This window comes from Apodemus sylvaticus, chromosome 18 (genome assembly GCF_947179515.1).
Source record: "Apodemus sylvaticus chromosome 18, mApoSyl1.1, whole genome shotgun sequence".
Lineage (NCBI taxonomy): Eukaryota > Metazoa > Chordata > Mammalia > Rodentia > Muridae > Apodemus > Apodemus sylvaticus.
The window spans coordinates 71,061,168-71,083,825 of NC_067489.1; the positions used below are offsets into that span (position 1 = coordinate 71,061,168).

Consider the following 22,658-nt stretch of genomic DNA (forward strand, 5'->3'; position numbering starts at 1 on the left):
TGGGGTGACTAGTGCCGCCTCCCTACAGCGTCCCTGGGGTGCAGGTGCCAGCAATGCCACACGTAGAAATGTAACCTGGGCAGAAGCACTGCCCAAGAATTCTAGAAAACTCTACACAGTGCGAAGCTCAGAGACAGCTGGGGTCCCCTGGTCCCTGCCAGGTCGCCTTGAGGCCACAGACCGTCCGGGGCAGACTAGGGTGCCGCCTCTGCCAGGCGAGCCAGGCCCTCGCGCAGCTCGCTCAGCTCAAACAGCCGCACATCCAGCAGCTGCGCGGCCCGGCCCACCTCCGCCCGTGCGCGCTCCCGCTCGGCCCGCGCCTCCTCCAGGTTGCACTCCATCGCCCTCAGCTGCTGCTCCAGCTCTGCATTCCGGGTCTCCAGGTCCTACGGGGGAGCAAGGGGGCAGGCGGGGTTGGCGCTCTGGTCGCCAGTCCTGTGTCCCATGGCTCTCACGGGGTCGGGAAAGTGCCATGGAAGTGAAGTACCAAGTGTGGAACCCAATGGCGACATAAAAAGTATGGCTGGCAAGCATTTGTGATCCCACTGCTAGGGAGACAGGGTTCCTGGAGCAGACCGGCCAGCCTAGGCGTCCCCAGGCCAGTGAGACCCTGCTTCTAAAAACAAGATGGACTGGAGAGATGGGTTAAGAGATGACCTTCTCCAGACCTGAGTTCCCTTCCAAGCACCCACAGAAGGCAATTCAGATAGCTCCAGGGCCCCACCTCTGGATCAGCACTGGTGTACAATACCACGCACATAACTAAATCGTAAAACTAGATGCACCAGATGTGGTCTCACAGGCCTTTAACCCCAGCACCAAGGCAGGAGGATCTCTCGAGTCCCAGATCAGCTGCTGCTAGAGACATGGTCAGTATGAAAAACAAAAACCCCCAAGATGAAGGTTTAGTCCCGGGAGCCACGTGGTAGGAGGTGGCAGCTGCATCCTCAAGCCAAGGAAGGAAACCTTCCTGATCTCAAGCCAAGCACTGTCCATGAGGTGAGCGGGGGCAGGGAAGAGCTGGGCCCGGGGCCTGGACTTCAGTCACCTCCCCGCAGCCCGGCACTGCTAGCAGCGGCAACTCAGTAGGAGAGCAGGGCCCGCCCAACTGGCTCGGCACCCGGCCCCTCTGAGCCCAGTGCGATGGTCTCAGGATGGGGTGGGAAAAGCTGAGGCGGGCTCCAGCTCTGGCCTCCACGCACATGCGTGTACACCTGCTCCCACATGGGATGGATGGATGCACATACACCACGTGAAAAGCCATGGTACCTGGGTGACATGCAGACAGGACAGCCTTCCTGTAGACTCTCCCTGAGGGCCACCCACACTGAGGTCCCGGGCCTTGGCACAGTCTGCTCCTGTCCTCAAGGACAAGGTCCTCCCCCCAGGAGATTCCTGGAGATGCTCCAGGCACTCTTGACTGAGGCTTCTGGAAGTTTCCCTGGGATCAGACTGCTCATGTAGGTCTGAGGGTGCTTAGCATCTCAGTAGACCGGCCTGCCCCACCCAGGGCTGCTCTTACAGGCGAGGGCTTGCAGCCAACCTGAACCTGCTGCTGCGTCTCCTCCGGCTCGGCAGTGTCGGGAGCCTCTCGGGTGCCAGGGCTCTGATTCTTCAACGTCTGGATCTCCTAGAGAAGAAGGTGTCCTCGGGTGGTCAGAGGCCCTGGCCTCCCTGGGAGGGCATGGCAGGGACCCCGAGCTCGCCCCGCTCACCTGGTCCTTGGTCTGCACCCGAGCCTCCAGCTGCCCCACCGACTGGCTGGTGGCTTCTTTCTCTCCGGCCCGGCCTGGCTCTGCCCCCACCTGGGCCTCCAGCTCTGCTACCTACACACGTGCATCTCAGTGGTCCTCCCGTCCTCTGGGACATGGAAGGACTGATGGGGAGAGGAATGTGGGGGTGCGGGGGTCCTCACCCGCTGCCGCAGGTGTTCAGCCTCTGCACGCTGCACCTCCAGTTGCTGCCTCCACTGAGTGGCAGCCGCGTTGGCTTCTCGAAGGGCCCCCGCCAGCCTCTGGTTGCTGTCCTGAAGCGCGAAGAACTCGGCCTCCCACTGGACCTCCCCTACAGAGCTGCAGGGAAGACACTGGGCTGGGGGTGTGCATGGTCTGGTGAAGGCATCCTGGGCTAGGAGCAGGGCCAAAGCAACACCAAGCCAGTAGGACCATGGCCATGATGTAGAGTTGTGACTTGTGACAGGCTGGTACAGGAGGCTCCCCTTAGGAACGATGTCAGCCTGAGCTATATATAATGAGTTCTGGGCTACATAGCGGGACCCTACCTCCAAAGAGTTTGGGAAACCTATCACTGCCGTCCAGATTGCCATGAAAGTCACAGAATGGGGTGAGGGGGTTCAGGGGCAGGATCAAAGGACATGGGGCATGGATGAGGAAAGTGCAGCCTCCTTTCCAGAGAGTGGGGAACCCATTGCTTCCCCCTCTCCCAGGTTTGCAGTCCAGATTCCTACCCCGCCCATCCAGCTGCATCTGCAGTCGTCCAGCCCCTCACTGGTCTCACCTCAATGACCACGCCCATCCCACTGGTCACGCCCCTTAATCCCTTCGAGGACCCTGACTCCAGAAATATCCTCCTAATGGTCAGTCCTGGGGATGCCCCACTCTAGCACACCCCTGGTGCCAGCTATAACCCCTGACACTAGAAACACCATGCCTCACCACCCGAAATTCGGTCTGGATACAAGACACCCATCCTGGCTTCAAGCAGGCTCTGCCAGCCACGCCCCTCACCCTTCGGACAGCATCTTCTTCAACCGCTCCCGCTCCGTGGGACCAGGGGCGTCTGCACTCTGGCTGCGGAACAGCTTTTCCTCTCCTGGACCATTGGTGCTGACCAGAGGGCTTGGAGGGACCTGTGCATGGGAGCCAGGGTTTCATCATGGTGAGCTTCAGTCAAGGTTGCCGTAGAATGTGATTGGGTGAGGACTGAAGTGTGGGGTACTGAGGTCAGGGTGCCTGACCCATGATGACCAGTGTGTCTCCTCCCTCACCCCCCCCCACACACACACATAGCTCCCAGAGCCTCTGGATGGGGAATCCTGTCCCCGCACTGCCTGGGTCTTCACTAACCCCTCAGGGCCAAATCGGAGCAGCCGACAGAAACAGGAATCTGAACTCTTGGAATTGCTCTCCCCAGGTAAACTTGAGGCACGAGCCAGCGGGAGGGCTCATAGGTAAAGGTCACCGAGCCTGACGCCCCACTGAAAGAAGAGAACTGACTCCCACACGTTGTCCCTGGTGCTCCACTGTGCACCCAGGCACATGCACGTGTGTGTGCATACATTCATAAATGTAGTAAGGCCACCAGCCACCCTCAGACACTAGCACAGCGCATGGCCCTGATAGCAGAAGCAGACATGGCTGCCTCCGGTGTGATGGGCATGAGGTCACCTACCTGATGGGAGGCCAGGGCCAGGGCGGCGCTAGTGAATTCTCCACCATCCTGAGATTTCTCTCGAGCCAGCCTGGCCGCTTCTTTCACCTCCTGAAACTTCTCAGCAAACTGGGGGTGAGGCAGGGGGATCGTCAGACAGCATTTCCCATCCCACTCCCAACCTGCACCCGCCCTGTCGCCCTGTCACCCTGGCCCTCTGGGAGAAGCCAACCCTGTGGGCATCTCAGGGGTCAGGATGACACATGGATGGTTTCAGAGAATTACAGAGGTGATATTCAAGAGTTCTGAGCCGCACGGAAAGGGACTCCCTGTTCCGCTGGGTTGTGGCCAGCCTGAGGCTAGTAGCCCATCTGTCCTTTGTACCCGCCAGTCTGTCCTAACGCAGGGAGACATCCACAGCCAGCCTCCTGGCATTCCCTCTCCTAAATCTGTCAGCTGACTGCTAATGCTGGTTTGGTGGTTATGGTAATGCGTTTTCCTTTCACTTTAACACAACTTTTGTCTATTGTAGAGAACATGTGAGAACTGGAGTCGCACGCGTGCTCCAAGGTTAGGAGAGCAGGCTGCTGCTGCAGAGCCGCGTCAGGTCACACGCCACCTCAGGCAACTCACACAGCTGCCTGTGACTTCACACAACTCACACAACTGCCTGTGACTTCAGCTCCAGGGATCCGACGGCCCCTGCTGGCTTCTGCACACACACACACAGCCATGACATGTATACACATAAGAACACTTTTTAAAAGTAAATTAAAAACAAAAAAGCCAGTCATCAGTGGTGTGCACACCTTTAATGCCAGCAGTCAGGAGGCAGAAGCAAGAGGGAGGATCTCTGAGTTTGGTGCCAGCCTGGTCTATACAGCAAATTCCAGGACAGCCAGAGCTACACAGTGAGATGAAAAATCTAAACAAAAACCCAGGGGGCTGGCTAGTGAGCCGACTCAGCAAGCTCGCCCCGAGCCTCATGATGGAAGTCTGGTCCCTAGAACTGACTTCCCACGGCACACATGCACCCACACAGGCACAGCCCAGAAATAAGAAATCAACAGAATAAAAACTTTTAAAAGAAAACTTGTTTTTAAATTTATTTTATTACTGTTAATTGTGAGTGTATGCATATGTATTAGTGCCCCTAGAAGCCAGAGGCATCAGATTCCCCTCCGTGGAGTTGCAGAAGATAGTGAGCCACCATGTAGGTGCTGGAAATTGAACTCTATCATCCACAAGGGCAGCATATGCTCTTAACTGAGGCATTCCCCACCCCAAATGTTTAAGCCACGCCCTGGGGTGCGCTGCTGCCCTCTAAGCCCTTAAGGCACAGACAGGCAGATTAGAAATTCAAGGTTAGCCTCAGCTATAATGTGAGTTATAATGTAGACCAGCCTTGTCTACATAGCAAGTTCTAGACCAGCCAGGGCTACATAGTGAGAACCCAATAAAAAAAAAAATAGAAGAAAATAATTTTTTTGTTTGTTTTTTGTTTTTCTTGAGACTGAATTTCTCTGTGTAGCCCTGGCAGTCCTGGAACTCACTCTGTAGACCAGGCTGGCCTCGAACTCAGAAATCTGCCTGCCTCTGCCTCCCGTGTGCTGGGATTAAAGGCCTGAGCCACTACTGCCCAGCACAAGAAAATAATTTTTAAAACCTTTTGTTTTCCGTGCATCAGTGCTTTCTCTCATGTATGTCCCGGCACCGCATCCGTGCCCGGTGTCCCAGAAGCCAGAGGTTACAGATGGGTGCTGGGAACTGAACCTGGGTCCTCTGCAAGAGCAGCCAGTGCTCTTAATCACAGAGCCAGCTCTCTAAGCCCAGAACATTTTACATTTTAACCAGGCTAGGGCTAATTCTAGCCACCAGGAAGTCTGAAGTAGGATTTCTTGAGACCAGAGAGGCCTTAAATAAACAACTAAGGCAAGGGTGGAGGCACACATCTGTGAGCCAGCACGGCAGTGGCAGAAGGACTGTGAGAGTGACGACAGTGAGACCCTGCCTAAAACTTAAAAAACAAAACGAAGACAAAACAAAAACCAGGCAGGTGTGATGGCACAGGCCTTCAATCCCAGTGTTCAGGAGATAGAGGCAGGTGTGTCTCTGAGTTCAAAGCCATCCTGGTCTACAAAGCAAGTTTCAGGGCAGCCAGAGAAACACGGGAAAAACCCTGTCTGGAAGCATTCCGCCCCCCCCCCCCAAAATAAAATCTACTGGCTTCCATAGGCACTGCATATACATATACATGCAAGTACACATAGATACATGGAGCAAAAGATTTACATACATAAAATAAAATATTAAACAACGCCAGGCGGTGGTGGCTCACACCTGTAATCCCAGCACTCTGGGAGGCAGAGGCAGACAGATCTCTGTGTTCGAGGCCAGCCTGGTCTACAGAGTGAGTTCCAGGACAGCCAGGGCTACACAGAGAAACCCTGTCTCTAAAAAAACCAAATCTAAAAAAAAAAACCAAAAAAAAGAAAAAAAATATTAAACAAGAAAAATCAAAAACTGTCCATGGCAGCACACAGTCCCAGCACTTGGGAGGCAGAGGCAGGTGGATTTCTGAGTTCCAGGCCGGCTTGGTCTACAGAGTGAGTTCCAGGACAGTCAGGGCTACACAGAGAAACCCTGTCTTGAAAAGGAAAACGAAGCAAAACAAATCTGGGACTACATCGTGGCCCAGTGAAGCCAAGGCATGACTGACAAGCTTGAAGTCATGAATTCCATGCTCAGAGCCCACAGGACACAGGGAGAGCCCATTGCACGCTGCTAAGAGGTACGAGGGGCGTGCAGAGGTGGAGCGAGGCGGCAGGGGACTGCACCACCCAGGGCACCCAAGAAGTCCTGTCACCTGTCAGCCCACCCTGAGGAACAGATGCCAGTCCCCGCCCATGCTCTGCCCACCTGCGTCAGCTGCTGCTCAGAGGCAAAGCCGAGGCCATACACAGTGTTGGCACGACTGTCCGCCCACTGCCCGAACTTCTGAGAGGTTTTGGTGAAGGTCATGTTGGGCGTGACTGTGCTGTTGATGATGGCCTAGGGGGGGAAGATTCCAGGTCAGAAGACGCACAAGGAGCGTGGAAGCCCAAGGCCAGCGGGGACCACACACTGGAGTTTAAAATTAAATTAAAAAGTAATTCTAGGCATCTGTCTTAGTAGTAGATCCCTACCTAGGATCACCCAGTGAGGAGCTATTAGAAGGCTTACGGGTGGAGCCCCTGCCTAGAATCCCCCCCTGAAGGGCTGCAGTAGAACTCCTGGCCCCTCTCGGAGATCCCACCACTGAGTTATTTCTGGAAGACGTTAGGTCTAGGAAAGGATCACTGATTCCCAAGTCACCCAGCCTGGCTGGTGGCTGCACACCTGCCCTCAAGCCCCTGCTCAGACCTTGGCACCCCCAATGCTGATGATACGGTACACATTTCGGGTTGCATCATAGAAGTAGGACACGGTAAGTGCATGCTTGCCAGCCGGGATCCAGTTCCGCTTTGTGGTGGGGTCGATCTGGAACACGTGCGCCCGGGTGCTGAAGATTGGCTGTTCCCTGCGGCACGGACAGAAACTTTGCAGGAGTCTGACGCCACCCAGGGTCAAGGCCAGACCAGAGTGGGTGGGCATTCACCTGGCTGTGGACATTGGTTAGGCTGGACTGGATGGCCTTTAAGGGGCACCCACAGGGGTGACAGGAGTCACTAGTTTGTCCCCTAGGGAAAGAAGAAGATTGTGAGTAAGGCTCCAGGGATATTCAGATCAAGTGGGTCCGCCAGGTGACTTTGCAAAACCAGTAAGAAAGGAAAGGACCAGCCCGGGGCAGTGAGCAGTTGCTGGTCAGACACCCACTTCCTCAGTCTCAGCCCGGACAGGCCTTGAGATCACCCTGCAGTCAACAGCCAACAGTGACCTTTAGCTCCTGATCCTCTGGCCTCCACCTTCCCAATGCTGGGATGGCAGCTTTGGCCACCATTCTTGAAAGGTGTGGTGCTGAGGGTGGAGCCCAGGGCATCCTGCATGCCGTGCAAGCTCTCTACCACCTGGGCTGTAGCTGCAGCCCAGAGACCCTGCTTTCCGGAGAAGACCCCACAACTGGACTGAGTGATCTCTAGGTCTCTAGTGTCACCCAACTGCCAGGGTAGAAGATAGCCTGGCCGTCGGCACGCAGTATTATACTCACCGTCCAGGTTAGTATAATACTAAGGTATTATGTGTCCTCCCACAGGCACTGGGCATGAGGTCAAGATGGACTGAGTGGGACATCTTAGTCACCCCCCTCCCACTCAACATCCCTCCCTCCTCCCAAAGGGCCTTACATCAAAATGTGGGACAACGCTGCATCAGTGGTGAGGACGCTGGATCAGTGGTGAGGCCATGGTCCTGTCCATCTATCTATCTATCTATCTATCTATCTATCTATCTATCAGGAAGTCAAGGCAGTTGGTTAGATTATGCATCCCAGGAGTTCAAGGCTACCCTGGTTATCATGGCCATACCCCGTCTCAGAGAGTAAAAGCGGAGTGCTTCCAGGGGCCTAACAGGGAAATCAGGACCTCTCTGCTCCCACAAAAGGACCACCTAGGGGCTGGAGAGATGGCTCAGCAGTGAAGAGCACTGACTGCTCTTCCAGAGGTCCTGAGTTCAATTCCCAGCAACCACACGATGACTCACAACCATCTGTAAGGGGATCTGATGGCATCTTCTGATGTGTCTGAAGACACTTACAGTGTACTCATATAAATAAAATAAATGACTCTTGAGAGAGAGAGAGAGAGAGAGAGAGAGAGAGAGAGAGAGAGAGAGAGAGAGAGAGAAAAGAAAAAAGAAAAGAAAAGGAAAAAAAAGGAAAAAAAAGAAAAAGACCACTTAGGTCCAATAATTCTGAGTGAGAGTCTACGAGGCCCATTTAAAAGGGAAAAATGAAAACCTGGTGTGGTGGTACCAGCGCTGGGGAGGATGAGGTGAGACTTTGAAGCCAATCTGGGACCATATCTCAGCACACACACACACACACACACACACACAGACACGCCCGCATTGTACCCCAGTCCCGACCATGTGAACAGAGAACGGGACTGGGAGAAGAGGGCTCCCCAGCCTCCTGTGAATGCTTGTAGCCCTCATTCTCCTAAGCAACCCCCCAAAAGAAACCCGACACCTAAGGGGATTGGAGGAGAAGGAGGGTCAAGGCCCGGGGTCTGAGGTCAGGGCCCCTCCAAGCTGTTTTGGGAACCTGCTGTCACGGGGTCTTAAACCATTGTCCCCATGCGGAAGGGGGGGTTGTTGAGTCGGAGAGGCTATTGCGACTGGGGAAAGGGGGTCCCTGAACCCAGGCCCTTCCGGTCGAACCACTCCTGCCTGGACTTGCCACGATCGAGAAAAGTTACTCACTGAGTAGTCACGCGCCTCGGAGCAGCGGCGCGGGGCGGAGAGTCGCGATCGCGCGCGGCGCGGACCCTGCCAAGAGCCCCGCGCCGGGTCCCCACTTGGCACGGCCCCCACTCCCACCAGGGCAGCTCGGGAGGCCAACAAGGGAGCCGCTGACCCGCAACTTTCTAAGCGGCGGAGCCTCGCGATGAGGCGTCCCCAACACCCGGACCTGGGCTGGGGATCCCGGTGAAGCCGCGCCCCGCGCCCCAGAACCCCAGCCGACCGACACCTGCCCGCACCCCAGGACCCCAACCCCTCAGCCTGCACCCCGCAGCACCCGGGCTCCGCCTCACAGTTGGCAACTTTGGAAACCCTGTGCGGCTCCTGCGCCCCCCGCTCCCTGATTGTGCCTCGGAAGCTGGGGTCCCCTCTGCCTGGCTCACCCCGCGTCGTCGTCGTCGTCGCTGCTGCCTCCGGCCCGCGCCCTCCGCGAGCCCCGCGCCGCCCGCGCCTTTGTCTGCGCCGCCTCCGGTCCCATCGCGGCCCGTCCCCGCACCGCCCCGCCTCTGCCCAGCGCCCCCTGCTGGCCAGCTACCGAGGGCGGGGAGAAGGGAGGGGACCCCGAGAGGAAAGAAGGGGAGGGCGAACATGGAGCGGGGAGCTGGGCGGGGTGAAAGGGCAGAGGAAGGGGAGGGCAGCAGGAGGTCAAGAGGAGGAACTCCTGAAGGGGGGACCCAGTGGGAGGCAACTGAAGGAAGTGGGGAGGGCGGGGCCCTTGAAGGAGGGGGAGGGGCCCATGAAGTCAGGGGCTGGGACCACCAGAGGGATGAGGGCCAGGGGCCGAGGACAGAGGGGAAGGATGGGGCGGGCAGCGGGGAGAGGCAGAAGGCGGCTGGGCCAAGGGCCTGGGGTGGGGAGGGGCGGGGGAGGTGGGCAAAGGAGGGTCTGCCCCGCCCGCCCGCCCAGCCTTCGGGCAGAGCACTGGGCTGATGGGCAGAAGGCTGAGAAGACAAAAGTGTGGGTGTTGGGTAGGTGGTAGGGGGCCAGGGTGTGGGGACAGAAGCAGACATCCTGGAGTATGGTCCAGTGACCCAGAGATAAGGAGAAACACGGGGAATAGTGGACAACAACCCTTCGCCTTCCTGCCCCCTACCAAGGGTGGCCCTGAGCCTTCAGGTGACTTCTCCGAAAAGAACAATGTCCTGGACCCTCAGCAACTGAAGCATAAAGACCGCTTGAGCCCAGCTCCCCAAACGAGGGTGGGGGTGGGGGGGACTGCAAATCGGTGGGCACCACCCTCACAGTTCCCTGGGCTCCATCCAGCACCCACTTGGGGGCCCACACCTTTAGTCTCTACATGAAAGGAACAGGCAGGCGAACGTCTGTGAATTCTAGGCTAGACTGGTCTGTATAGAGCGTTCTAAGCCATGCCCGGCCACATAGCAAGACCCTGACTTTCAAAGGTCAGTTGTGGGAGTAACTAGGTTATTGTGGTAGGGTCTCGGGATCCGAGTGTCTCCTTAGTGTGCTCTTCCCTGCAGCTCTGCAGGCTGAATCCTGCCTCTGTCCACAGCAGCCAGCGGAGGAGCCTTCTGGAGGAGTCTGTGGTTCTCAGTTCTGCATTTCCTGTGTCAGACATTTTTGTCTCTTCTGGAGCCCTCTGGGGTCTGCTGGGACCTGAGCAGGTGCTAACTTCCAGTGGAGATGTTCTCTGGCCAGTTTCTCTCCCTCACCCTCCAGGAATGCCCTCCTCTCAAAGGATGTGTGCCCGTCCTTGGCCTTCCAAGATGTGGGGTTCTGTTCCCTGCCTCCGACAGCCCAAACTAGGAATTCCGGGGCTCCTGGCCTTCCGCTCATTCACGCTCTGATAGAGTTATTATATGTGGATATATTTCCACTCATTTCTGGGGCCCCTGAACCACCAGCCTCTTTGATACTCACAGCCGGGGAAAACAAGGCACTCCAACTGCTCTGAACTTTGAGAGGCATCTGCACAGGGAAACTATTTGGCTTCACTCTCAGGCCTGGAGCCACAGAACATGTGAACACTGGGAACAAAGAAAATACCGTCTGCTGTGTTCAGACTTTCTCCTTATTAGCAACATTTTTTAAGTATCTGAGCTCAGGGCAGCAGGCTGGAAGCCGGTCCGGTCCTGCTCTGCCAGGCTCTGAGCTGGCTGCAGAGCAGAGACACTTGGTTACTGGGCAGAAGGTGGGTGTGGGGGGCAAGGGCCTAGGCAGGCTTTGTGCTGTGTGGGTACAGGGAAGAACTTGAGAGCTGAAACAAGGCTTGGCGGGCGCCCATCTTCCCAGGGCCCGGGAGGTAGAGACTGTCCAACAGAAAGGTCAAGGTCGTCCTCAGCTACAAAGTGAGGGGTCAGGGTCAGCCTGGGATTCGCGCGAAACTAAGTCAAATCAAAATCAAATCAAACAGCAGGGCTGGGCACACAAAAGGCAGAGGCAGGTAGATCTCTGTCAGTTTCAAGGCCAGGCTGGTCTACATAGCAAGTTCCAGGCCTGAAAAGACAAGCAAGAGTTCCTCACCTGAACTTCACTGGCCTCTCAGCTCAGGCTAGCAGGGCCCAGGCTGCAGCAGGGAGGGTGGGCGTGGCTTCCTCTGTTGTCAGGTTTTTCTTCCACCTGGACAACGGACTGAGGCAAGGGGCTGGAGGAGCCCCGGTCCTTCTGACCCCTGAGTGACGGGTAAGTTGCTGTAAGAACTTCCTCCTGGGCCCTAGTGGCTGCCTTCCAAGGATCTCAGGTGTGTCACTTGGCTGGTGTGGCCTCTGGCCCTGCTAGCTGAGGAACGGTGGGGAGCGAGCCTCCTGCCCACAGGAGGAAGCAAGCAGGAGCCGGAACAGCCAGGAGCCTGAGCACCGCAGAGCCTGCAGTGGCTTCTAGTCAGCTTCTCCCCACTGGACCAGAGCAAAACTGTCTCTTTCTGGGGGTTAGTCCGTCTCCCCGGCAGGTGTGTGCCACCGCCTGACCATAATTAATTTTTTTTTAAAGATTTATTTATTATATGTAAGTACACTGTAGCTGTCTTCAGAGACACCAGGAGAGGACATCAGATCTCTTTACAGATGGTTGTGAGCCGCCATGTGGGTGCTGGGATTTGAACTCATGACCTTTGGAAGAGGTGTCGGTGCTCTTACCCACAGAGCCATCTCTCCAGGCCATAAAGTATGACTTTTCTTTTTTCCTTTTTTTTTTTTTTTTTTTTTTTTTTTGAGACAGGGTTTCTCTGTATAGCCTGGTTGTCCTGGAACTCTCTCTGTAGACCAGGCTTGTCCTCAAACTCAGATATCCGCCTGCCTCTGCCTCCCAAGTGCTGGGACTAAAGGTGTGTGCCACCACCACTGCCTGCACAATTAAATTTTTAAATAAAAAAATAATTCCTTAGTTAGATGAGGATGCTACATGCCTTTAATCTCAGCACTTGGGAGTTGGGAGGCAGAGGCAGTAGGATCTCTTGAGTTTGAGGCTAGCCTGGTCTACAGAGTGAGTGAGTTCTAGGTCAGTCAGAGGAACTACATAGTAAGATCCTGTCTCAAAATGTAATTATTTAAATTTTGAAATGGGAGCAGCATGCTGTGGACCCCAGGAGCTTTCCCTCCTCTGGTCCAAAAGGCCAGATTTCAGATCTTTCCCCCTTGAAAACTCCTGCTGGGCGGTGGTGGCGCACGCCTGTAATCCCAGCACTCTGGGAGGCAGAGGCAGGCAGATTTCTGAGTTCGAGGCCAGCCTGGTCTACAGAGTGAGTTCCAGGACAGCCAGGGCTACACAGAGAAACCCTGTCTCTAACCTCCCCCACCCCCCGCGCCTAGAAAACTCCTATTCATCTCTCAGAAGCCTACCTCCAACACCCTCATTTCCAAGGAGTTCCTTCTCTTCTGTGTCGTCTGACCCCAGAACGTGTCCCTGTGCAGTTCTAACTGCCTGGTCTGAGTGTCCTCTCATAGCACAGGGCAGGCCCGTGGCGGCTGTGGGGACGGTGGAGTGTCTTAGTGATTTTGCAAACTTGGGACTTCTCTCCCAGGCAAAGTCTGGTTGAGTGAAGCTGAGCTGCGAGCCCAGCCTGCGCACACAGGGAGGAGCCAGAGGGAGCCGAGGGGCCGCCCGCCCTGCTGGGCAGGGGCAAGGAGAGGCGCTGCTGCCCCGAACTCGCGCCCGGCCGCCCGCCCGCAGATCTAATTATCCTCATTTACCGTGCGCGCTGATTGCCTCCCGAGAGCCAGGTGGCCGGTGGGGCCGGCCCACTTTCAGGAGTAGGTCGCAGGATTATTTTTGGCTAATATGTCCTTGTAGGCTCCGACATCCGCGCCTGTGAAGGGCAGAAAGTGGGCCGGAGGGATGGCAGCCACCCTGGGAGGGACTCTGGAAGAGATCTGAGCAGGGGTGGGAGGAGGCCGAGGATCTTCGGCGCCGGGCAAGGGGGCCGCGGAGGCTGCGGGGCAGCCAGCTCCACTGAGCAGCGGACCTGAAGAGTTTCTTACGTGGTTTTGCCCGCGCTCCTCATCCTAGCACTCAGGAGGCTGAGGCCCGGCCATTGCTGTGAGCTCAGAGCCAGCCTGAGCTACATACATAGAGGAACCCTGTCAACAAACAAGCAAACAATAGCCAAACCATGACATTGCCTTGCAGGGCGCTCTGGAAAGGGGCGAGCGTCCGCTGGGCCTGGGTTTGCCCAGGTGGGATGCATGGCCGTCCATGATTCCTAAAATGTCACGTCACTGAGAGGCGGACAGGAGCAGAGCATTCAGCTCGTACAAAGTTCCCGAGATAGGGGTGGCCTGGTTTTCCTGGAAGAACAACATGGAAGCTGAGGTGGCCAGAGGCGAATTTTCCAGAGAGCCACGAGGTGGGGGTGAACCCTGATGAGAAGTTGCAGGGGCTGAGCAGGGCCTTGCGGGCCGCGAGGTGTGTGGGTTTGTGCTGAGGGTGCTGGGGAACCACGGGAGTCTTTGGAGCCGGGGACGGCGGGGGACACGACCAGAGTACAAGCGAGGCAGGGTTTCGACTCTGCACGCAGAGAATGCAGACTTGGGCAGGCCACACCCTGCCGTTCTCAGAGCCTCAGTTTCCCCACTCTTGCTTGGCAGAATCTCCCAGACACGCGGAGCAGAGGCTGCACCTTGCTGCAGGTCGGAGCTGCTGGCCTTGCCTGGGCTCTCGCCCGCCCCCCGCCTCCCACGAGCCTTCTGCGGAGCAGCTGTGGGAACAGCGAGTGGGGAAGGAGGTTTGGAGGGGCTCCGGGGGCCGCGTTCCCGCGGCGTGACGGCCCACGCAGGGCCTCCGGGCGCCGAATGTTTCCCCGGCAGCCTGGTGACTCAGCCTGGCAGCCTCCTGCCAGTCTGCAGAGGGACAGAGGGGGCCCCGGCGCCTGCTGCTCCCGAGCAGGGCCGGTGACCCGCAGCCTGCAGGGGCTTCCCCAGGCCTCGGAGAGGAGACCGAAGAATTTGCCTGTGGCCCAAGCTCGGCCTCCCACGAAGTGTTTCCCCTCCCCACCGCAGCCCCGCCCACGAGGTGCCCCTCCCCACCGCAGCCCCGCCCACGAGGTGCCCCTCCCCACCGCAGCCCCGCCCACGAGGTGCCCCTCCCCACCCCCAGCTCTTTCCATGGCCTCTTCTGGCCTTTGTTTTTGTGGTTCGTTCTTTGCTGTTTGCCTTTAAAACAGATTTTAAAATATTTCCTTTGAGGGTGGGGTGTGCACTGCGGACATGCTGCGTAGGGTCTGGGGCGCAGGGAAGAGCAGACGGGCCGCAGTGCTCTGTCCTTCCACCACACAGGACTCGGACTCAGGTTGTCGGGCCCCGGCCCCTGCCGACGCCATGGCTGGCTTTGGTGGAGCGGCTCCAGTCTGCCCGCCCCCGGGACTTAAGATGCTCCTGTGTCAGCCTCCAAAGTGCGGGGTGACAGGGGTGCCCCCAGGCATGGCTGAAGTTGGTTACAAAGGCAGAAAGAGAAAGAGGAGAGAGAAGGAAAAGGGAGAGGAGGGAAAGGAACATGGGGAGGAAAGTGTATGTGGCTGTGCACGTGTGTGTTGTGTGTGTATGTCTGTGCTATGTGTGTATGAGTGTGTGTGTGTGCTATGCTATGCTGTGTGTGTGTCTGTGCTGGGCTGTGTGTGTGTCCTGAGAGTGTGTGTGTGAGTGTGTGTGTATGAGTGTGTGTGTGTGTCCTGAGTGTGTGTGTCCTGAGAGTGTGTGTGTGAGTGTGTGTGTATGAGTGTGTGTGTGTGTGTCCTGAGTGTGTGTCCTGAGTGTGTGTGTCTGTGTGTGACTGTGTGTGTGTGTCCTGAGTGTGTGTGTATATGTGTGTGACTGTGTGTGTGTCCTGAGTGTGTGTGAGTGTGTGTGTGTGACTGTGTGTGTCCTGAGTGTGTGTGTATGTGTGTGTGACTGTGTGTGTGTGTCCTGAGTGTGTGTGCATATGTGTGTGCATATGTGAGTGTGTGTGTGAGTGTGTGTGTCCTGAGTGTGTGTGCGTATGTGAGTGTGTGAGTGTGTCCTGAGTGTGTGTGCGTATGTGAGTGTGTGAGTGTGTCCTGAGTGTGTGTGTGAGTGTGTGTGTGTGTGTGTGACTGTGTGTGTGTGTCCTGAGTGTGTGTGTGTGTGTGTGTCCTGAGGTAGAAGGTGCTGGAGCACAGAGTGAGCAGGTGCAGCGGTGCGGCTCAGGCGGTTCTGGGTGAGCCATCGGAGGCTGAACAGAGGAGGACTCCCATCTTCCTCTCCATGCTCAGATCAAGTCCTCGGCAGCTGGGCAGCACATGCCCTGAGGAACAGGCTTCATGTGCCTAGAGGAGACAGGGCCTCACAAAGCCCAGGCTGGCCTTGAACTCACAGAGATCCTCCTGCCTCTGCCTCCTGAGTACTGGAATTAAAGGCATAGGTCACAACTACCCAGGCTAGTAGCTGTTTTTTTTTTTTTTTGTTTTTTTTCTGTTTTTTTGAGACAGGGTTTCTCTGTGTAGCCCTGGCTGTCCTGGAACTCACTCTGTAGACCAGGCTGGCCTTGAACTCAGACATCTGCCTGCCTATGTCTCCCAAGTGCTGGGATTAAAGGCGTGCACCACCACTGCCCGGCTAGTAGCTGTTTTGAGACAGAGTGTCATGTAGCCCAGGCTGGCCATGAACTCTATGGGTAGCCAGGCTAAGCATCAACTGGTCCCCCTGCCTCTGTTATCCCTGTGGAGGGAGGGACAGGGCCCAGCAGATGCGGCTTCTGTTCTTCCGGTTCCACGGTTGGGGATGAACAATGCAGGGACTGTGGCAGAGGATGTGAGGATTTTGTTCTTCAGGGACGAGCTCTGGATTTCACTTCCCTCCTACCCTGACAGGAAGCCCATCCCTGGAGCCCTCTTCCTGCCCTCTGCCTTCCACAGTAGCAGGAAGGACACCTGTTTCCGGAGCAGAAGGGACAGTCCAGTCCACGGCGGCCAGGCTCTGTGCTGCAGCAAAGGGGTCACTGAGGGAGGAGGCAAAGAGCCCCACATGAGGTACCGACTATTTGCACAAGGACACGCACACACCCCTGGGTCTGGATTTGCAGCTTCCTCTGTGGTCTGGTCAGGGTTGGGGGACGCTCTCCCAGTCTGAGAGCTTCCTGAGAGGGGCTCCACACGGAGCCTCGGGCTTGCTGAAAGGCAGAGAACTTAGCAGGGTGTTTTAGAAGTAGGGTTCTAGGTGCAGTGGACGCATCCTAGCACCAAGGAGACCGGGACAGGAGGGTCAGGAGTTCAAGGACCAGCCTTGGGTACTTACTAAATTTGAGGTCAGTCTGGAGTACATGAAACCTTGTCTCTATATAAAGTTAAGTAGCTGGGACCTTTAATCCTACCATTTGGGACACAGAGGAGAGCATATCTGTGCTACTTTAAGGTATAGGAGTTACAGGCCAACCAGGGCTACATAGTGAGACCTGTCTCCGTGAATTAATGAATAAATGTTGACCTTGAGACTTGGCTCAGAGGTGGGGCACTCCATGAGGATGTGCTGGCCTAAGTTCCATCCCAACAACTAAACAGAAAAAATATTAAGAGTAAACTGAAGCCGGGAGGTGGTGGCGCACGCCTGTAATCCCAGCACTCTGGGAGGCAGAGGCAGGCAGATCTCTGAGTTCAAGGCCAGCCTGGTCTACAGAGTGAGTTCCAGGACAGCCAGGGCTACACAGAGAAACCCGGTCTCGAAAAACCAGGGATTAAAAAAAAGAGTAAACTGGCATCCACAGACAACAACCAGGAATGAGGCCGGCAGCCTGCCGTAGGGTAGAGCTTCTGCCTCAGCCTCTCACGGCTGGCGAAGCAGGCTGGGACGGAGGTGTGGCTGGGCGCGGCCGCAGAAGGTCCAATGGGACTTCTAGGTCTTGAGAGAGGGCAGAGCTCTGGTGGAAGGAGGAAGCTCAGTCTCCCTGTCATATCCTGAGGACCCCAGGAATGAGGGGTTCGGGGCTGGAGTGGCAGCTCAGCCCTTAGGAGCATTCTCTGCCCTCAGAAAGAACCTGAGTTCGGTTCCCAGCACCTTCCCGGCAGATTCCAGGCATTGTAACTCCGGTCCCGGGGGATCCAACACCTTCTTCTGCTGCTGTGGGCACTACATGCATATGCTGCACAGAAATACACACATCAACGTACATAAACTAAAAAAAAAGGGAAAATGAAACAAACAAAAGCAACGTGGAAGTGATTGATGTCAACCTGTGACCTCTGCACACACATGTAAACTTTCAAAATTAAAATTAGGGGGCCAGAGAAATGGCTCAGCTGTTAAGAGAACTGTCTGTTCTTCCAGAGGTCTTGAGTTCAAATTCCAGCATCCACATGGTGGCTCACAATCATCTATCCTGGGATCTAATGGCCTCTTCTGGTATGCAGGTGTATATGCAGATAGAGCATTCATATACATACATAAATAATTACATCTTTAAAAGAAGAGCACCCACTGTTTTTAAAAAAAAAAAGATTAAAATTAGGAGAGGTTTTCTGGTGCATGTCAGAGAAGGAATTCAAACAGGAAGTGAGTGTGCTGTTAAGAAATACTCAGGTGGGAGCTGCTGTGCCTGGGACAGGCCTGGACACTGGAGTGACATGGAGCTGAGAGATAGCAGAGGAAAAGCCAGGCACACAGGAACCAAGCACATCCCAGGTAGAGGGCATAGTATGTGCAAAGGTCCTGAGGCAGGAAGCTGCTTTGAGTGCTTGAATAACAATGAAGGAGACGGAGTTGAAGCCCATATGACAGTACTGGGGAGGGGGTATTACCTAAAGTGAGGTTGCTGGCTCTTTATTCTGGAAGCCACAGGTGAATTTGGAGACTGTGGGGTTTGACCGAGAATGGCCCCCGCAGGCTCATATACTTGAGAGCTTGCTCTCCAGTTAGTGGGAACTGCTTGGGAAGGATTAGGAGGTGTGGCCCTGTTGGAGGAGGTGAGTCACTGTGGTGGGTTTGTGCTTTGTGTAAAGGTTGTCTTTGTGTTATTCAAACGTTGAGTTTTGAACCAGGAGAGTTGAATTACAGGTTGGATCTTGGTATTGTTATTTTTATGAAACACTGACGGGTCTTAGTGTTTTGTTACCATTCTTCTCCATCACCTTCTGATTGATCAGCGAAGAGCTGACTCAGTCAATTAGTTGGGCAGAAGGGATCAAGGCCTGACTGCTGATCTCACAGGGAAACCCAGAGAGGGGAGAAGAGGAAAAGGGGAGAGAGGAGAGGGAAGAGAGGGAGAGGGAGACAGGGGGAACCAGGGGAGGGGGGAGGAGGACAGAAAGGTGTGTAGAGAGCATGAGGAGTTGCCAGGAGCAGGTTGCCAAGGGAGTCTGCGTGGACCAGAGCCAGCCGACGTGAGGACGTGAGACTCGGCTTGGAGGTGAAGGACCACGTGGTTGGGAAATGGGCAGAATGGCTCAGAACCTGCCCAGTTTAGACGTAAAACTTGTTAATAAAAATCAGGTCTCAGCCGGGCGGTGGCGCACACCTTTAATCCCAGCACTCTAGGAGGCAGACGCAGGCATATTTCTGAATTCGAGGCCAGCCTGATCTACAGAGTGAGTTCCAGGACAGCCAGGGAAACACAGAGAAACCCTATATCAAAAAAAAAAAAAAAAATCCAAATATATATATCAGATCTCTGTGTCTTTATAGGGGCTAAAATGGGCTAGGGTGGGTGTAGAAACAGCCAGCAGTTATCTGAGAACAAGAGAAGGTGTACAACTGCCCCTTAAGAATCACTATCACAGTGGGATTTGGGGTTTCAAAAGCCCAGGCCAGGCTCAGTCTCCCCAGGCCAAATCCAACTTGGCAGTAAGAGAATTAGACGTCAACCCTCAGCTGCTGCCCCAGCACCACGGCTACCTGTCTGCTGCCTGCTCCCTGCCGTGAGGGTCGTGGGCTCACCCTCTGGACTGTAAGCCACATTAAAGTCTTTCTTTTTGTAAGTTGTCTTACTCATAATTTCCCATCACAGCAACAGAGGAGTGACTAAGATGAGTTTGGAAGTTCTGGAATGTTCCTCACAGCTGCTGCAGAAAGCAGGGTACTGGTGATGCTCTCAGGGAGGCTAAGCATGAGCTGGAGCAGTGTCTGCAGAGGGAGACGGCTCGCTTAGGGGCGGGCATGGAGAGTAGGTGAAGTGGAAGAATGTTCTAGAGGCTGAGGGGCAGTTTAGGAAAGATGGGCTTTTCTGAGGCCTGATCTTGGGGATGGTCCAGTTGCAGTGAGGCCTGGGAACTAGGGCACACTCACGGCCTGGCCCAGCGGATTCCCTTCTCAGGAACATTCCAGCTGGACAAGGCATTTGTGTCTTGTGCCCACAGGGCCAACATGGCCTTGTCCCTGGAATGCTGGGTCAGGGTTTCTGGAGGGAGGACTGGCAGCCACACCCACTTCCTCCTAGCCTTGCTGTGTTGCTGACTAGGGAAAGCTCCTTCAGACAGCCTGCCTAGAGGGCATGCCCAGGACAGGTGGGGCCTGCAGAGTCATGGTGACATGTTCTGGAAGGAGGCTGCGCTTTACAGAGAGCCTCCTGAAAGACCGACATCCTGACTGGAACTTTCAGCGGTTGTAGAGACCTGCCGTGCTGCAGGTTCCGTGTCTAGTTGCAGTTTTCCTCGGATGTGTTTAGTCCCTTATGAGCCATTACTTGGCCACGTCTGTGTCTAGTCTAATGTCTGTGTCAACTATCAGGGGAACCTTTTGGTATGAATTAAGTTAGATCACCAAGTCCCACTCATCAAAGCCTCCGAAGCCTCCAGGCTTGTTCTGAGGTTCTTCCTCTGCTGTGACCCACCTGCCTGTGACCCACCTGCCCGTGACCCACCTGCCCGTGACCCACCTGCCCGTGACCCACCTGCCTGTGACCCACTGATGCACTTGAAAAGTATCTTAATGATTTTCTCTGTCCTCTTACTATAAATACTTCAATACTGTTACCACGTTGGAACATGAAATATGGGGTAACCTGAATCTGTGTTCCTGAGCCTTGGCCACACATTTGGCTCCAGAACAAACTCCTATGAGGTGACAGTTGTACTTTTGTATCAGCAAGACCTGGCTGTTTCTGGCTGCCTTGGGGGATGGGGTTGGGGGCTTGTTCTGGATCAACTAGATACTGCCTGGGACCCAGGGACCCTTGCCTGGGCCACTACCTCCCCTGCACACACATATCCATGAGATGTCCTTAGGAAATGATCCTCAGGTCACAGGGTGAAGGCAGAAGAGGGGGAGAGAAGTTTGTTCTGTAGAGAGATGGAACCCAGGTCAGTGTGTGCTAGGGCAGCATTTGGTTAACTGGGCCCCAGCCTCTCTGCTTTTATTTTTGTGTTTCAAATCAAAACTGAAAAGAAGCTGGGCGTGGAGGTGCGGCCCTCCCTGACATAGCTCGTGTCAGAATACTACCCTTTCCTTCTTGGTCAGGGTTTCATGTGGCCAGGATGGCTCCAACTCACAGTGGTAGCCAAGGATGGTGTTCTGGATAAAAGAAGCCCCCACAGGCTCACGCACTATGTGAAAGAATTGGAAGGTTTAGGGAATGTGGCCTTGTTAGAGGACCTGGAGCTTCCTAGATGGAGGCGTGCCCACGAGTCCACAGATGAGGAGGCCATGGAGGTCCTATTCTGCAGTGCCGTTCTGCAAGCATCTCCTGCCCACTCCTCCCACCCATCGTTTCAGCCTTCACCCACCCACGGCTCCCTCACTCATCTACTCCAGTTATTTGTGATGGTTTGAAAGCAAATGGTCTTCACAGGCCCTTATGGAGCGGCACTGTTAGGACGCATGGCCTTGCTGGAGGAAGTGTGTCACTGGTTCAGCTTTGGGATCTCAGAATTCCAGCTAGGCCTAGTGGCTCAGTCCTCCTTGCTACCTGCAGGTCAGGAGAGCTATCTGCCCCTTCTCCGGCACCATGTGCGCTACGTGCCGCACTGCTTCCCCCAGGAGGACAACGGACTGAAGCTCTGAAACCCCAGTTAAGCGTTTCCCTTTAGAGAGTTGCTGTGGTCAGTGTCTCTTCGCAGCAGTGAGACCATCGGCATTCGTTTACACTCTGTTGTACAACCGTTCCCTCATTCGTGCATTCTCCACACTCCTTTCTTCATCTACTCATTCATTCACTAGTTCACTAGCTCCTCGGTCACTATCACCCATTCACTTGTTCACCAGTTCATTGATGGTTACTGGTGACACAAGGCCTTGTCACAGCTCAGCACCCCCCCTCCCTTTTCTAGCACCTCAGTGTCTGAGACTGGGTGTCACACGACTATGCCATGTCAGCCCCAGCCAGCAGAGAGCCTGGCTGTCTGAACATTCCAGAAAGGAGGCAGCTCTCACCAATGCGCAGTGAGTGTGTCTTCACCCCTCCTCTGTGGCCTTTGTCTTTCCACACTCTGGCGAGGATGAGAGTCACAGGTCAGAGGGAAGCATGGACTCTCCAGAGGCCATTGCTGCTGAAAGCGCTCACGGCATGGAGAGACCGCTCCCAGTCAGTCGCTTGTGTAGCAACTGTCATTAGCTCTTGCATGTTCTAGGCCAGGGGTTCTCAACCTGTGCTTCACAGCATCCAAGGGCCACTGGAAACTATAGATATTTACATTATGATTCATAACAGTAGCAAAATTACTTGTAGTAGTATTGAAATAAATTTTTTGTTCCTAAATTTTTTTTAGAGATTTATTTATTTATTTACTCATTTATTATATGTAAGTACACTGTAGCTGTCTTCGACACACCAGAAGAGGGCGTCAGATTTCATTATAGATGGTTGTGAGCCACCATGTCGTTGCTAGGATTTGAACTCAGGACCTTCAGAAAAGCAGTCAGTGCTCTTAACTGCTGAGCCATCTCTCCAGCCCCAATTTTTTTTTTATTTTAACAGAGCTGAGGACTGAACCCAGGGACTTGTGCTTGCTAGACAAGCGCTCTACCACTGAGCTAAATCCCCAACCCCCTAAATTTTATTTATAAATTAATACAAAACATTGCAGGCCAATGTGTCTTTTGGGGCTTTTTTGAGACAGGGTTTCTCTGTGTAGCCTTGGCTGTTCTGGAATTCACTCTGTAGACCAGGCTGGCCTCGAACTCAGAGATTCTCCTGCCTCTGCTTCCTGAGTGCTGGGACTAAAGGCATGCGCCAGCACCGCCCAGAGTCCTCTGAACACACACAAAGTGCAGCCTAGGGTCTGGAAGTGTCCGGAGGCCCGGAGCACTTGCCGTTCTTGTGGAGGACCAGAGCTTGGTTCTCAGTACCCAAGCCACCTACAACTTAACTGCACGGGACACGACCCCTCCTTAGGGGGCACCCCACTCTCTGCCACAGACACTTGCAAAATTCTGACCCCGGCTGGGCTTCTGTCACTTTCTCCGGCCCCGCCCCATAGGAACACAAAGCCCTTGTTCCAT

The 22,658-nt window shown here is 55.0% G+C and overlaps 1 protein-coding gene and 2 long non-coding RNA genes across 4 annotated transcripts; 1 reads left to right on the forward strand and 2 right to left on the reverse strand.

Moving 5' to 3' along the window:
• Positions 1-29: 29 nt before the first annotated feature.
• Homer3 (homer scaffold protein 3) lies at positions 30-9,290 on the reverse strand. 2 transcript variants are annotated; one of them, XM_052161877.1, is made up of 10 exons: positions 9,210-9,290; positions 7,028-7,109; positions 6,793-6,949; positions 6,310-6,441; positions 3,412-3,519; positions 2,748-2,869; positions 1,916-2,072; positions 1,716-1,826; positions 1,544-1,630; positions 30-386 (listed from the first exon to the last, which is right to left on the reverse strand). In XM_052161877.1, the coding sequence occupies exons 2-10, from the start codon at positions 7,039-7,041 to the stop codon at positions 195-197; spliced, it is 1,080 nt and encodes a 359-aa protein (XP_052017837.1). In that variant the 5' UTR covers positions 7,042-7,109; positions 9,210-9,290; the 3' UTR covers positions 30-194. The 2 variants fall into 2 exon arrangements, with proteins under 2 accessions (XP_052017837.1, XP_052017836.1); XM_052161876.1 differs by having other exon boundaries at positions 1,523-1,630.
• A 465-nt stretch (positions 9,291-9,755) lies between these two features.
• Positions 9,756-11,983, reverse strand: LOC127668351 (uncharacterized). The gene is made up of 3 exons (XR_007974091.1): positions 11,311-11,983; positions 10,708-10,814; positions 9,756-10,392 (listed from the first exon to the last, which is right to left on the reverse strand). It is a non-coding gene; the product is annotated as an uncharacterized LOC127668351 (long non-coding RNA).
• An 833-nt stretch (positions 11,984-12,816) lies between these two features.
• Positions 12,817-15,671, forward strand: LOC127668350 (uncharacterized). Its single transcript, XR_007974090.1, has 3 exons — positions 12,817-13,034; positions 13,411-13,627; positions 13,869-15,671. It is a non-coding gene; the product is annotated as an uncharacterized LOC127668350 (long non-coding RNA).
• Positions 15,672-22,658: the final 6,987 nt, after the last annotated feature.

What these genes read in the sequence shown, in the direction of transcription:
- Homer3 (XM_052161876.1), bottom strand. An exon ending in TGGCCCTGGCCTCCCATCAG is followed by an intron (nt 2,870 to 3,411) that starts GTAGGTGACCTC and finishes TCCCATGCACAG; the next exon opens with GTCCCTCCAAGCCCTCTGGT. An exon ending in TTGGCTGCAAGCCCTCGCCT is followed by an intron (nt 387 to 1,522) that starts GTAAGAGCAGCC and finishes GCTCCCCCGTAG; the next exon opens with GACCTGGAGACCCGGAATGC.